At 38.4% G+C, this 12,949-nt stretch overlaps 1 protein-coding gene across 5 annotated transcripts in view; it reads right to left on the bottom strand.

Annotated features, from left to right (window-relative positions):
• The window catches only part of RANBP3 (RAN binding protein 3), a 46,615-nt gene that overhangs the window by 33,226 nt on the left and 440 nt on the right, over positions 1 to 12,949 (bottom strand). For all 5 annotated transcript variants that reach the window (XM_026068916.1, XM_026068917.1, XM_026068921.1 and 2 more), the window contains exon 2: positions 88 to 143. In XM_026068916.1, coding sequence (XP_025924701.1) covers positions 88 to 143 — 56 coding nt within the window. The remainder of the gene's footprint in view (positions 1 to 87; positions 144 to 12,949) is intronic.

Below are 12,949 nucleotides of genomic sequence, written 5' to 3'. Positions count from 1 at the left end.
RATATATACAAACAGCTGCTCACCATGGAATATGAGCAAAGGCTACAGAAGACAAAAACGTCATACACATTATCAGCATCTCCTTACCTTCTGTGCTTTATCCTTCTGAAATACAAAGACAGGTGGAGCAATGGCAGGTTTTTCTGCAAAAAGAGAAATCGTTGTTTTTTCCAAATGCATTAATTATTAATTAATATTAAAATCCTATGTTCTATGATGCTTTTACAAACAGTGAATCTCAAAACCAGTTAAGTCTTAGTTACAAGAAGTTGTTTCCACCAGTTCCTGGTAACCTATAATAATTATTGAGGACTTGATTTTCAAAAAGAAAGTTTTAAGAAAAGCAATACAACTAATATCGGAAAACTGTATCATACTCTTTACCTACAGACTTAACTATTTTAAACCAGTACTTTCATCATACTAGAAGCTTTCCAATCAACCTTGACACATCAGCAGGAAAAGGCCCTTTGCCGGGATACTTTATTTTTTGAACAAGCTGTGCTGACAAAAGCTTTTCCTTTTCCTACAGTGATKTATCAAAGATTTTTTGCCCAAACACTCCCTTCTTAAAGGATACCTAAGTTTGGAAGTCATTAAGACTWGTGTCAATGATACCTGTATTTCAGATAATTTAGGAGCTTTTTAAAGGTTTCAATCTTCCACACATTCCCAGGTCTTTGATTTAAATCAAATATCCCATGTATACTATTACAGAGGCAGCAGTCTTCTCCGTGTAACTGAAGAGCAAGTCTACTTTCTGCTCGAAGCTCAGATTCAAATGTTACTAGGAAAGACACTTTTCTAAATAAGCACACCAACACTTAGTCTTCATGTACAGAATGAATTTCTGCAATGAATACATCTTTTCCACTGCCCTTACTGACCTCAAAAAGAGGAAATAAAGCAGAAGTGAGCTTTCTTGAGAGTTTAACAAACTGAGGCCTTGTGCATGAGCTATATTTGAAGAAAAACTGCATGTACACTATGTTGTCAGCAGCCTTCCTAAATGCTTGTAGGGCAAAGGATAAGTTCAACATTTAAGCCTGTTTTCAGAGTGAGACTTGTGAAACAAGGAAACTCAGTGAGAGCTGGGGGTGTTTTTTGGCTGTTGTCCTTGCAAAAGTTCCACTGTTGCAATTATTCAATCATAAGAACAAAACTAGATATTTAAGAATTAAAATTAAGAACTTTTAGAACTTGAAAGGCTACTATAAAAGATTAATTTAAAGCCAACTAGGAAGAACTACCTTGCTTGTAAAAAAGGACAGGATCACAAAATCCTCCTTAAATCAGTTGCAGTGTGATCTTGCCAAAGAAAACATGATGTCCTAACTGTATGATACAGGCACTTTTCTAACACCAAATTGCTTCAATATTTAATTAAAAGTTTACTCTTGGCAGGAAAAACAGCTATAAATATCAAACTGTACCGTCTGTTTTTACAGGATGACTTCACAAACAAAAGGCTCTGCCCTGAACACCTTACCCTGATCAGCCAGTGGAATCAGTGTCATGAAACAACAACAAGAAAAGGTAAGTGGAAACAAAGAAAAATTCCATTATAGCATTTGAAATGCATGTTAAACCAAGTGTGCTGCTTCGTGGTACTGCTAAAACAATCTAATGACTAGCTGCCATCAAAGGCGGCAGCTCCGCTCCCGGCTGTCCGACGCACTCCCACCTCTTTCCCTTTACACAAGGGCTAGTACCCAAAGGGAGCTAGCAAACCCCCCCCCCCCACACACACACGTTTGTGAGAGTTAAATCATTTCAGCTCTCTGAAGCRGCAGACTGTGAGGTCGCTAAAGCACATGGGTCAGCACAGCTGACTAATAGCTAGCTGCTAGCTACTAGATGGCTCTAGCTTGAGCRGGGGACACACAGCTGTACCCGACAACAAAAGAAACATCCCAAGAACCATGTGCGTTCGCGAGGGTGCAAAAGCCTTTTCTCGCTCTTCTGCAGGTCTCACCCAGAGAGATAACCCAGCAAAAACACTGCACGACTGGCATAACTTGTTCAACAGAAGTTAAAAATAAACTTGAAATACAGATCCTTATTACACAATCTGTCCTGCTCTTTTTTCCTTTATTTTCCAAATTATTCTCCGACAGTGCTATGCATCAAACACCACTGAAGCTCAAAAGTGATGTTTATTTGAAAAATTGAGGGCTATGCAATCTATTTCAAAACAAAAGAAATACATGTATGGTCAATATCAAAGAATACCTGTTACACTTTTCACAAAGTTTGTTGAAATGTAACAAGATCTTCAGGTTACTTTGAAAGATAGTCCAAAGGCCCAGCACTCCACCATTTAAATCACTACAGGCCATGGATCCCTCTCGATTCCCTTGGCTTCGGTATAACCTGCTTGTGGGAGACTCTACTCAGGTTTAAGATTTAAGCTTTTAAACCCTTTTCTTCAAAGAGATTTTCCTTTCTTTTTACCATGCTTGGTATAGTTGAATAGTCGTTAGGGCTATAATTATAGTAACAACTAGTAAGCTTCTATCAAACTATTTTTAACTAAGACTGTCAATCCAGTCAATAAAACACTGTATTATTGTACTTCCCTTTTGGAGAGTAGCCAGAAATTAGGACTTGATCTTGTAATGCACAACATACAAGAGATTCCTGTAACAAGTTCCAAAGATACCAGAGAGATCTAATAGAGAAGACCTACTTGTCTACTTAGTATTTAATACAGAATCAAAGCCGTAAGGGAGAAGAAAAAAAAAGCAAACAGATCCAACAGCAATGCAAGGAGGGGATGGACATGGCCTGGCTGGCAAAGAACTAGAACAGGGAGCCAAAGGAGCTGATGCCAAGGAACCAGACAAAATGAGAAAGAGTCTGGCGATGGAAAACCAAGTACTCGAGGCAGGGGTATGGGGATGAGAGAGAACATAGATGCCAGGAACAGCAGAAAGCTCATGGAAGGAAAAGTTTGAGGAGAGGAGGAACCAGAAAAGAACCTGGAATGAAAGTCTCAGGTATTGGAGATTATGGCCAGCTCAGAGAAACGAGACTGGGAAAAGAAGCCAAAACAAACTGTGACGAGACACATTAGAGGAGGTGGAAGAAAGATTCATGCAGGATAGGAGAGTTTCCATCCACCGAGAGAACACCCTCCCCCAAGCTCCAGCACTCAAGATGTAGGAATCTCATTATTCCTCTTGCTGCCTGTGAAACCAATTGACAAGATAGCATCCAGCAGTAACAACAAGGAGACGGCAATCGATCACTGCTACCAACTACCCCTTTGCTTAATAAGGCACGTTCTGGACTGAAGACTTACAGTACTGCTGAGGATGTGTGCGCATACTACTATACCATTACACAATGGATATTTTGTCTAAGAAAGATACTTTCAGAAAATTACTGCCACTAATGAAACATTAATTTTTCAGAAGTTGACTTTGCACGCTTAGCAAGACGTTGCACAATGCTGTCTACACAACTTTAATTTGGTTTCTGGTACATAAAGCCTTTAAGTATATGATTACATTTCTCTCACAGAGCCTTACTTCCTTCAGAAGCACAGGAGGGATTTGATCTCTATACGGAAAAACTAAGCAGCTTTGTGAGTTCTACAAAGGATGTTCTTCCACTTGTTCATCACGTGCCTTCTGAAGTCTTGTAAGAAGGCCACAACGCCAAAAGAGAAACATTTGCCTCATTCTAACTTAAGGCAAGAAAGGATCACTACGTCATCTAATCTGACCTCCTATTATTTCACAAACCATTACATATTTTTGAGCCTAATTACTTTTGGGAGGCATTTTCAGCAAATGCATTAGTTCTTAAAGACATTAAAAGAAAAGCCCTCATTATTTCCCCTAATCTTCTATCACCTCACTTGATAAAAACTCACAATACCCAATTTTCCATTCAAATGTCTGGCTTCAACTTTCAGATTCCCGTTCCCAAGCATGTTTTTGAATGCATTTATCTACTAGATTAATGAGTTCTCTAGTACTTAATGTTTTTTCCTGTGAAGGAACTTGTACATTCTACCCATCACCATCCATACTTCTTTTCAATAAACAGGGCAAAGAAAACCAACTCTCAGGAGGAGGTTCTGTCCTCAATCCGTCCAATCTGCTGATTCTTCAACATAAATAATGGATACCAAACTTCATCCAGCATTTCACTATCAATCTCACAAAAGTATGCAGCAAGAATCCTCCGATACTGACATACTAGATCCAAGAATCATGTTATTCCTCCTCCTCCCTCCCCAAGATCACATTCCTTAGTTTGTCAGTATCCAAAATATTTTTCAGTCAATTTTTCAAATCAACTGAAGAACCCCGACCAGAGATAAGAGATTTTATTTTTGCAGAACAGAAATGTACATGCTAGGTCATAACTTTTCACATGGTGACTGTGGCAGCTTATTAAGTGCTGCTCCAAAATGAGAATTACACCGTCCTTTGTACTAACAGACATCATGATGGTCAAGTTCTCATTTAGCAAGCAAGCATCCATTCCACCAAGGTGTCTGAAATTAAAACGGATCTATCAGCTCCAGAGAACTGTCATCAAGTTAAAGGGAAAAAACAATAAGGGAGAAAAAGAAGACAAAAAAAGGCTTCCAAAATTAAGCTACAACACACAGTAAGAGAACATGAGATCTTSTCCTTCACCTAAGATAAGGCATACAGAATATCAGTTCCTAAAAATCATGCAACAGGCTTGTTTCTTCTTCAGACAGGCAGACAGAAACAAGGCAACACAAGAAGGTGAAGATGCAGAAACAATGTCAATTTTCAGTCTCATTAAAGGTGTTCCAAGATCTGAAAGCCTAAGCATGGAATAAGCAAAGCAGATCCTCAATAGTTATTATAACAGAGACAGTAACTCCCCAAACTGAAGATCAGGATCATGCACACACCACTTAGTCTGCCACTGTTCAGAAGACACTACCAAACTAGTCTGAAGAATGGCTGAATCCCCATAACTCCTTCCTGCAGTTTATTCATAAGCTTCAACGACTTCAAACTACATGGATAATTACAAAAGCCTCAAGTGCTGGTTTTCACAGACTAAATTCCCTTGAGACATTTCATAGCTGAGACATTATCAATATATATGCTGTCGTACCCACTCAGCTTGCTTCACAAGCCTTAGAAACCAAAACACAAAACAGAAGCTAGTGTCTCAACTGTTCCAGCAGAGCTACAGCATCTTCAAGGTATACATACTGTTTAATACTAGGTTTAACTCAGGTACATGATTATATGTAGCTGTACCAAACTAAGAGATAAATGTTTCCAGCAACTAGACAAAACATGGCTTTGTCCTACCTATTCAACAGTTCAAACTAATGCAACCATAGCAGCTGGTGGTATCTCTAGCAGCCACAATACTTTTGTAATACGAAATTTTAGATATTTACTGAAGCACGAAATGGCCCATTACTGAAAAACCCAACAGACCTGACTGTATATATACACAAAAACCTGGATGATACCTGTGAACAAAGGAGAAATGTTGAAAAGGAGAATGGCAATTAGGTTGTTAACTCATGAAAAGGACCGAGTAGTAATTTATTGCCTGTGAGAGGCTGAACTGGGGATCAAAATATGAACTGTAATGCACCACAAAAACTGTTACATCTGTGATTCTTAACATCTAATAGACTTTCTGAATTTTAACTCCCAAACATACTTCAGAGGATACTTTCTGGGGGGCAACGTTGAGGAAGAAAATAGGAGAGGATAGAGCCAGAGCAGATGTTTTTGAGATTTTCTCACTGTTAACTAGGTTTCGGTCCTTCACCGATTGTCCAGTAAGAGTTCAATCTGATGCACAACAATTGCTTACATTCACCCTCAGCTCTCAAGAGTCGCTTGGTGCACTGGAAGAACTCTATAGTCTGGGGTGCGCACCTGTAAAAATCCAGGAGTTTGAGAATTCTGTTCAAGTGAGGATTTACTGTAGTGTTTAAGATTGTTGTCTGTTCCAAACATACAGCCTGCTTCCACTCAGTGCACTGGTACGTTTTCTTCTCAAGTTACTGAGATTGAAGACAGTATGAAGGGAAAGGATTCCTGGGAAAAGCTTTTTCTAAATAATCTTCTTTCTGCATACATTCTAGTTGCTTAATACTTTGCCACACTAGTTGCAGACCATGGGACTACATGACTACAGAGTACATGGGACTACAGAGACAAACAATCAACTGGAGGAAAGAAAGGATGAAGTAAGTTCATTTGAAAGTGTGATCTAATGGCACCTTTGCTTTTCTTAGTCTTCTAAGAAGAAAAACAGTAGTGAAAGAACACTCTTCAGGAAACATCCACTCCATCTCCGATCTCTCATATGCTGTTCTTTAGGGGAGATCAACAAGATATTTGTTTAAGAAGGCCAACACTAACTTTCCAAAAGTCAGGGAAACACAAGTTTTCTGGTTCTGAAAACACTGGTTGTCAGGGGCATGTTATAATTTACTTCCATTTCCCCCCCCTCAAAGCACTCCAAATTCTTTAGAACTAAGCTAACTCTTTTTAGCAGCAGTTGATAGCCTTATCAATTCCTCCCTTTATTTATATTTTCATCTCAAACTCAGAGTTACCTACTATCTTTTCTCTCAGATGGTTTAACTGATTAACACAACCCAGTTAAACTCAGACCTGTTTAGTTCTCAGAATATTTAGCTTTATAGATAACTTATTTTATTTCCGGTTGGAAGATGAACCTGTACACCCCAAAGCTGGTCTGTTTTTTTTCCAAGCTAGATCAACTGGTCTATCTTTTTTCTCCACAAACCATGCCTCACTTGCATCCTTACATCATCACAAAATATATTAACTACTGATGAGTAACACCAAGAACACTACTAGTATATAGAGTCAATTCATATGTCCTCATCTCTTAAGAAAAATGTATCCTTTCTGGTCAATCAGTAGGAGCAGAATACAAACCAAGATGCGATAAAACCAATATACAAATGAACACTGAAACCAGATGACAAAAATTCATCAAAAAAGATACAGGTGAAGGACGGAAAAGGAAAGGGCTGGGGGGGGGGGGAACCCCCAAACCAACTCACACTAAGGACTGGAGAAGGGACAGGATGGAGACATAGGAAGAAAAAGAAATATCCAGAAAGTGTCAAGGTGCACCAACATTATGATACCTAATAGGAATCAAAGGAAAAAAAAAATCAGCTTGTTCCCTTATACTAATGGAAAGGTTGAAAGGTAACAATTTTGCTAAGGTCAGAAGGAAAATAAGGTATCTATTTAGATGTTATGGAACTTTTTCTTTACCCTTGAATAATATATTGGCAAAAACTAGTATTGATAAAAATATTTGAAAAATAAAAAGATTAGGTGATACAAAAACAGCCTATTAGTTACAACCATTAAGCACTGATTGCATGAACTATAAGTTCTCAGTACATATAGTTTGCTTACAGCACAAGCTGTTCTTCCTGTTTGTTTTGGTACCACTCAAAACACAACTGTAGAATAGCTCATGAATTCTACATGCATTCAAGACTACTTGGTATCAATACTTAAATGGAACTGCATGTGTTTTCTTTATACTGCACTCTGGAAGAAAAAAAGAAAAAAAAAGAAGAGAGATGAGCACAAGTAAAATCTGTACCAGCCCAAGAACACTGCATGGCACTAGCTTATTGAGAAAAAAAACAAAACAAAAAACAAACTGTAAAAAGCATTCAGCTAACCAGAAAACATTCAACTGAGAACATAACTGCACACTCAAAAATAAGTTGTCCCAATTCCTTTAGAGAATATGCGCAGGATCAGTTACAATATAGCCAACAATGTTACAAAGACAAATGTCTTTGCAACATTCCCTGATAGAAAATAGTTTGGCAAAATAAACACGTATTAAAAAGTAACTAGCCACTAAAATAATTTGTTCTTTTCTCTTCTTAAAAAAAAAAATGCCTTCATGGAACCAGATGTAGTATCATTGAGTCTATTAAATTTGTTTCAAGTTTAGGGACTCTGACTTAAGGGAAAAAAATTGCATGCCAGTAGAAGAAAACCACGCTTTTCCATAYGTGCTTACAGAGATTCTACCCAGGACTTTCCAACCCCTGCAAAATCAGGAGCAACTTTCTGTTTATGATGGGTACCAACCCAGGGCAGGAAGAAAAGTACCTCTGACTACAGTTTGAGCAAAAATAAACAACAACAACAAAAAGTTTATAGTTAAATTTAATTATGTTTATTTGAACAGCTTAGGCAGCAAATGTTCTCTTTCACCTTGATACTATTTAAGTTATAAAGACTGGAATAACCATGATAGAAAAGACAAGAGCTGAGAGATAAGTTAAAAAAAAGCAGACATTTGCAACACTGTAAGATTCTAAATTGGATAATGACAAAATAAGACTCTTCCCTTCCAACAGCTATCAACAGACTTGAAGAACAAGATACCAAGCCAATGGCTGATATCCAGTCCTACTTAATGGCAGAAAGTAGAGAGACTGTCACCAGGTCACTTATATCCAGACTTCACAAATGATGTGATAGTGAATATAACTGACATCAGAAAAATATACATATATTCCTGCTGTATTTTCAAAACTCTGATAAGGTGCATTTTACAAAATAAAAAATCTGATGCTCTGTTTCATCTTCAAACCATTTTATATTTTGTCTCCTATAATATATGTAAGCAGGCTACTTCTACACAGCAATTCCACAGATAGCATGGGAATACAGAATACCTCTTACTTTTTTTCAAAATGAAATAAAATTCCACACACCATATTTAAAGCTCAAACCTTCTGTGTTTGTGGAACATGTTATTTCTATTAATGCTACAAGGAGTTGGGAAATGAAATGTTACCCTCTGCATTAAGAAATTTTACTGTTTCAGTTCAGGTACTTCATATGAAGCAAGTGTTAAAATTCAAAAAGAGAAAGTAGCAGCTTATTTTCATCTGATAGGAAGAAGAAAACCATGAGGCATCCAGCGACTTTGCAGTGCAGATAAAACATTTACAAAGAATTCCAAAAAGTGTTAACAGCAGATTATATTAAAGTATTTAGACAGTTTAATCCTGTAAACAGTAGTTTATGGCATTTGGGTGTGAATTATTAGCACTTCACAAAAAAAAAAACAAACAAAAAAATCAGTCTTTGTGTCCATTAGTTTACCTGAAGAAAATCAGCATGTAAAGATGATATTGTACAGAGCTCTACAAGTGTTTGTGATCTCCTAGCATTCCAATAACAGAATCTTGAATATTTAAAAAGATGAAAGGTCAGAGTGCCAAGTTTTCCCCTCAAAATCATAACAGACCTTCCTTTCCTCCAAAACTACATAAAGGTAAATTGAATTGTAAAGTCAGGGGAGGGGTGGGAAGCACAGAAGGCATTTCAGTATCATATAAGTTTGGCAAAGGATTCATATCTTTAGCTCTGAAAGGAACTACTTCATTTTCCTGGCCTTGTGCAAGTTTAAGGTAGTTAGATATAGTGAACTTGTTATGATCTTGACCTCTAGACTCAGCAATTTCATAAAGCAAAGTAAAGTGTGTTTAGTTCCTAATGAAGTGCCTAAAAAGAGAGTATGCCAGCAGAGAGTAGTGCAGGCATCCAGTACTGAAAGAGAAAAGTGTAAAACCTGGTGGTTTTCTTCACATGAGAAAAACATGAAGTCTTTCAATTGACCTGAAAGGTGATAAAATAATTCATGCTCAACATGAAGAGATCCTATCACCTAGTGAGCACTTGGAGCATTTTCAGGAGTAAGTTATACACAAACAAACCGCTAGTTGTATGTTAACAGCAAGTTAATGAGAAAAGCCTTCAGGCTTATGCGAATTTATGACTGACAGGAAGTCCTCTAGATCTCCATGATACTTTGCTGCCTAATTTGTGGCTTTTTTTAAAGTCAATTTTTAAGTCAGGATCCAGCTAAAATACCTACAAAGAACACCATACAGCAGACTTAACAGAATGTTTCTAATACTATTCAATAACTATTGTTATACAATAGTAGCAATAACTGTTGTGCCTACCATTCCCAATCCTTGTCTCCAAGGATTGCACAAAATCAAATCACAGAATCAAACTTCTCATAACATCAATTCCAAAAACCGTTATCACAACATCATTAAATCTTTGTGACAAAGTCAGTGAAACTTCAGACAGCTGGCGAGAAGCCAGCCTCCCCCTTCTTCATTAGCTCTACACTCACCAGCTCATCTGCTCTCAGCAATAAAGGGGAAAGGCCAAGATCAGGACCTGCTTCTACAAAACTGCACAGTACAAGCTTCCTTGCGAGGTGGCATTTGAACCACCTCATTTTTCACCTCCCTCTCTGTAGTAGAGGACACACCTTAATCCAGCAACCTTCCACCAAGATAAAGCTTGCCATCAAAACACAACATAGAGTTTTGCAGTTTCACCAATTCACTAGAGAAAGAGAGGAAAGACAAGTGAAAAGAACATTTTAAGGAAGGATAAGAAAAAGGAAAACAAAGTATTTATGAGAATATTAACGGGCATGCTTGTAGTTGTGAAGAAATGCACCACAGAAAGACTGTTCATTTTTGAAGGCTTAAAAGACATCGGTAGAATTGTTATTTGGAGATAATATTCACACCTCAGTGGTGGTTAAGACAATAGACTAAGAGACATTAGAACCTAGAAAGTAAAGATAACTGATATATTGTTTAAAAAGGAGAAACTAATGAATGAATTGAAACAAAGAGGTGCCACAGTACAAGTGATGGGTTAAAATGAGTTTTTTATTAGTAAGCTGAAAGGACGCAAGCAGAACAAACAGCACTTTTCAAGGCCAAAAGATTTGTTGCAGCAATCAAGGCAATAGGAACCAAAGAGAGTTTCACTTGCATGAACAGACAAGGAAAGCTATTGTTTAAACACGCTAAGCAAAAACAATCTGCAAGAATGACACGCTATAGATAAAAGTACCTAGAAAGAGGTTTCAAAGAATAATTAGCTTCGTACCTCATAACGAAGCATGATCAAGACAGTGCTGTTATATGGACTGATCAAGATTGAGGGAGATTAAGAGCTCTGTTTTAACCTTGCTTCATTCGTCTCCTATGAACATTTAGCTGTCAAATACTTTAAACAGGAAAAGACCAATACAGAGTAGAAGATCAAAGAATTATCTGTACAGAAACAGTCATTTCATGTTTTCAAATGAAAATACCCAGGCACAGGAAATGAATATTTCACCTACAATACTGGGACTATCTAAAGTTGACAGACAAATATGTTTAAGAACAAGGAGAGAACAATCAAAGTCACCTGAAAACATCATTGCAATGTCAGAGACTGCAAATGGGAAAAGTAGGAAGATTATGGAAGCCAATGACTTTTCAGCAGAAGGATGCCAATTCCATAAAGTACATATACTTGCAGTGGTATACAAAGAACAGATAAATCCAAAATGGATTTGGAGGAAAGAAAACTAACACCAACCAGGCAGTGAACTCAGTGATGCCAGAAAGAGCAGAAAAGACAACAGTTCAGAAGCAAACTGATCTTGCTTAATCTTAAGGAACTTTCTCACTTTCTCATGGCAAGAAGAAACAGAACAGTGGGGAATGAAGATGACAACTGCAGGAGATGCATGCACAAACTAAAGAGATTAGCAGGTGAGTGAAGTCACCGGAGTCAAGGAAGGGTCCAAAGAGAAAAAGGAAGTCCAAAAAAGGATCACACTTTTTTTTCCTCCAGAGAAAGTGTACAACTTTTTTTCTGCAGAAAGATAGAGAGGTAAGAATAGAAACCATGGCAAGTCTGCATGAAAATACATAATAAACATTGGTAATTTGGAATTCACCTTTGAGCTTAATGTTTATCTTTAGAATTAGACTTGGGAGTTAAAGTGAAGAGCTTGCATGACTTCAGATAGTCATTTGCAAAGTTCTGGTGCTAAAAGAACCCAACAGGCCATCAAAGCTTATTATCAAAGGTCTGATATACTGCCATCAAGTTTCTCACCAAGAATCACTACCAATTTGACTGTTTACTACTGTTCTTGAAACCAATTACCATGACTGTCTGAGCACTGATGGCTCAACTTCAGTTTGGGAACCAACAGTCAAAGACATATTTTATCCCAGGATTTGTCAAATAATCTAAATGCAATTGTGTAGTTAGCTGTTTGAAGGATTCATCTTCAAAATTTATACCTACAATAGATGTTTACATTCTATTGTTTCATGTTAACATCAGAGTCACTGTTCAGGTGTCAGAAATGCTCTCAAAAGAAGGGGCTCATCATTCACATTTTCATTCTCCTCCTTGAATGTATTTTCCCTCCTTCATTAGCCTGAGAAGGATGATGAAGAACAACATAGATCACTGGGGGTGAACTTGTGCTTACTGAGATTTCCAGGGAAGTTACTCATTCTCAAAGGCAATCTGTTGACATGCCGCATCAGTTAAACAGCATTCTACACACCATCTACCTTGGAGCAGCATAGCCAAACCCTACACTGATACAGCCCATATTTCCCTAACACCTTTCAGAGAAAAATAAAAGCCCTATTTCTTTACATAGAGAGGTTTTAAACTATACAAAAAAAAAATTAGACTTAACCTAGTTTTCCGTAACAGTTTCCCTTTGCTAGAGGCAGAATTAACACGAGTGGGAGTTAAGGAAAGATTTACAACAGTCCAAAAGTTACGGACGATGACCCCGAGGAGCAACTAGAAAAGGAAAGACACGAAGAGGCCGCCGACTCCGCCGGGCAAGGCGAGCACCAGCGCTCACCGCCACGCTCGGGCACCGGCGGTCGCTCCTTCGCGCGGAGACTCGACCCTCCCCCGGAGGGCGGGCGAGCGCTGCGGGGGCAGCGGGGCACGTTTTCTGCGCGCAGGGAGCGCGGCAGCGGGGACCCGCCGCCCCCGGGGCCGCCCCAGCACCGCCGCCCGGCGGGGAGGCACTTGCCAGCGCTGCCCGAGGCCGC

The sequence above is a fragment of the Apteryx rowi genome, unplaced genomic scaffold, assembly GCF_003343035.1.
Source record: "Apteryx rowi isolate R43461 unplaced genomic scaffold, aptRow1 scaffold_283, whole genome shotgun sequence".
Lineage (NCBI taxonomy): Eukaryota > Metazoa > Chordata > Aves > Apterygiformes > Apterygidae > Apteryx > Apteryx rowi.
This window is presented reverse-complemented; position numbering and strand designations above follow the sequence as displayed.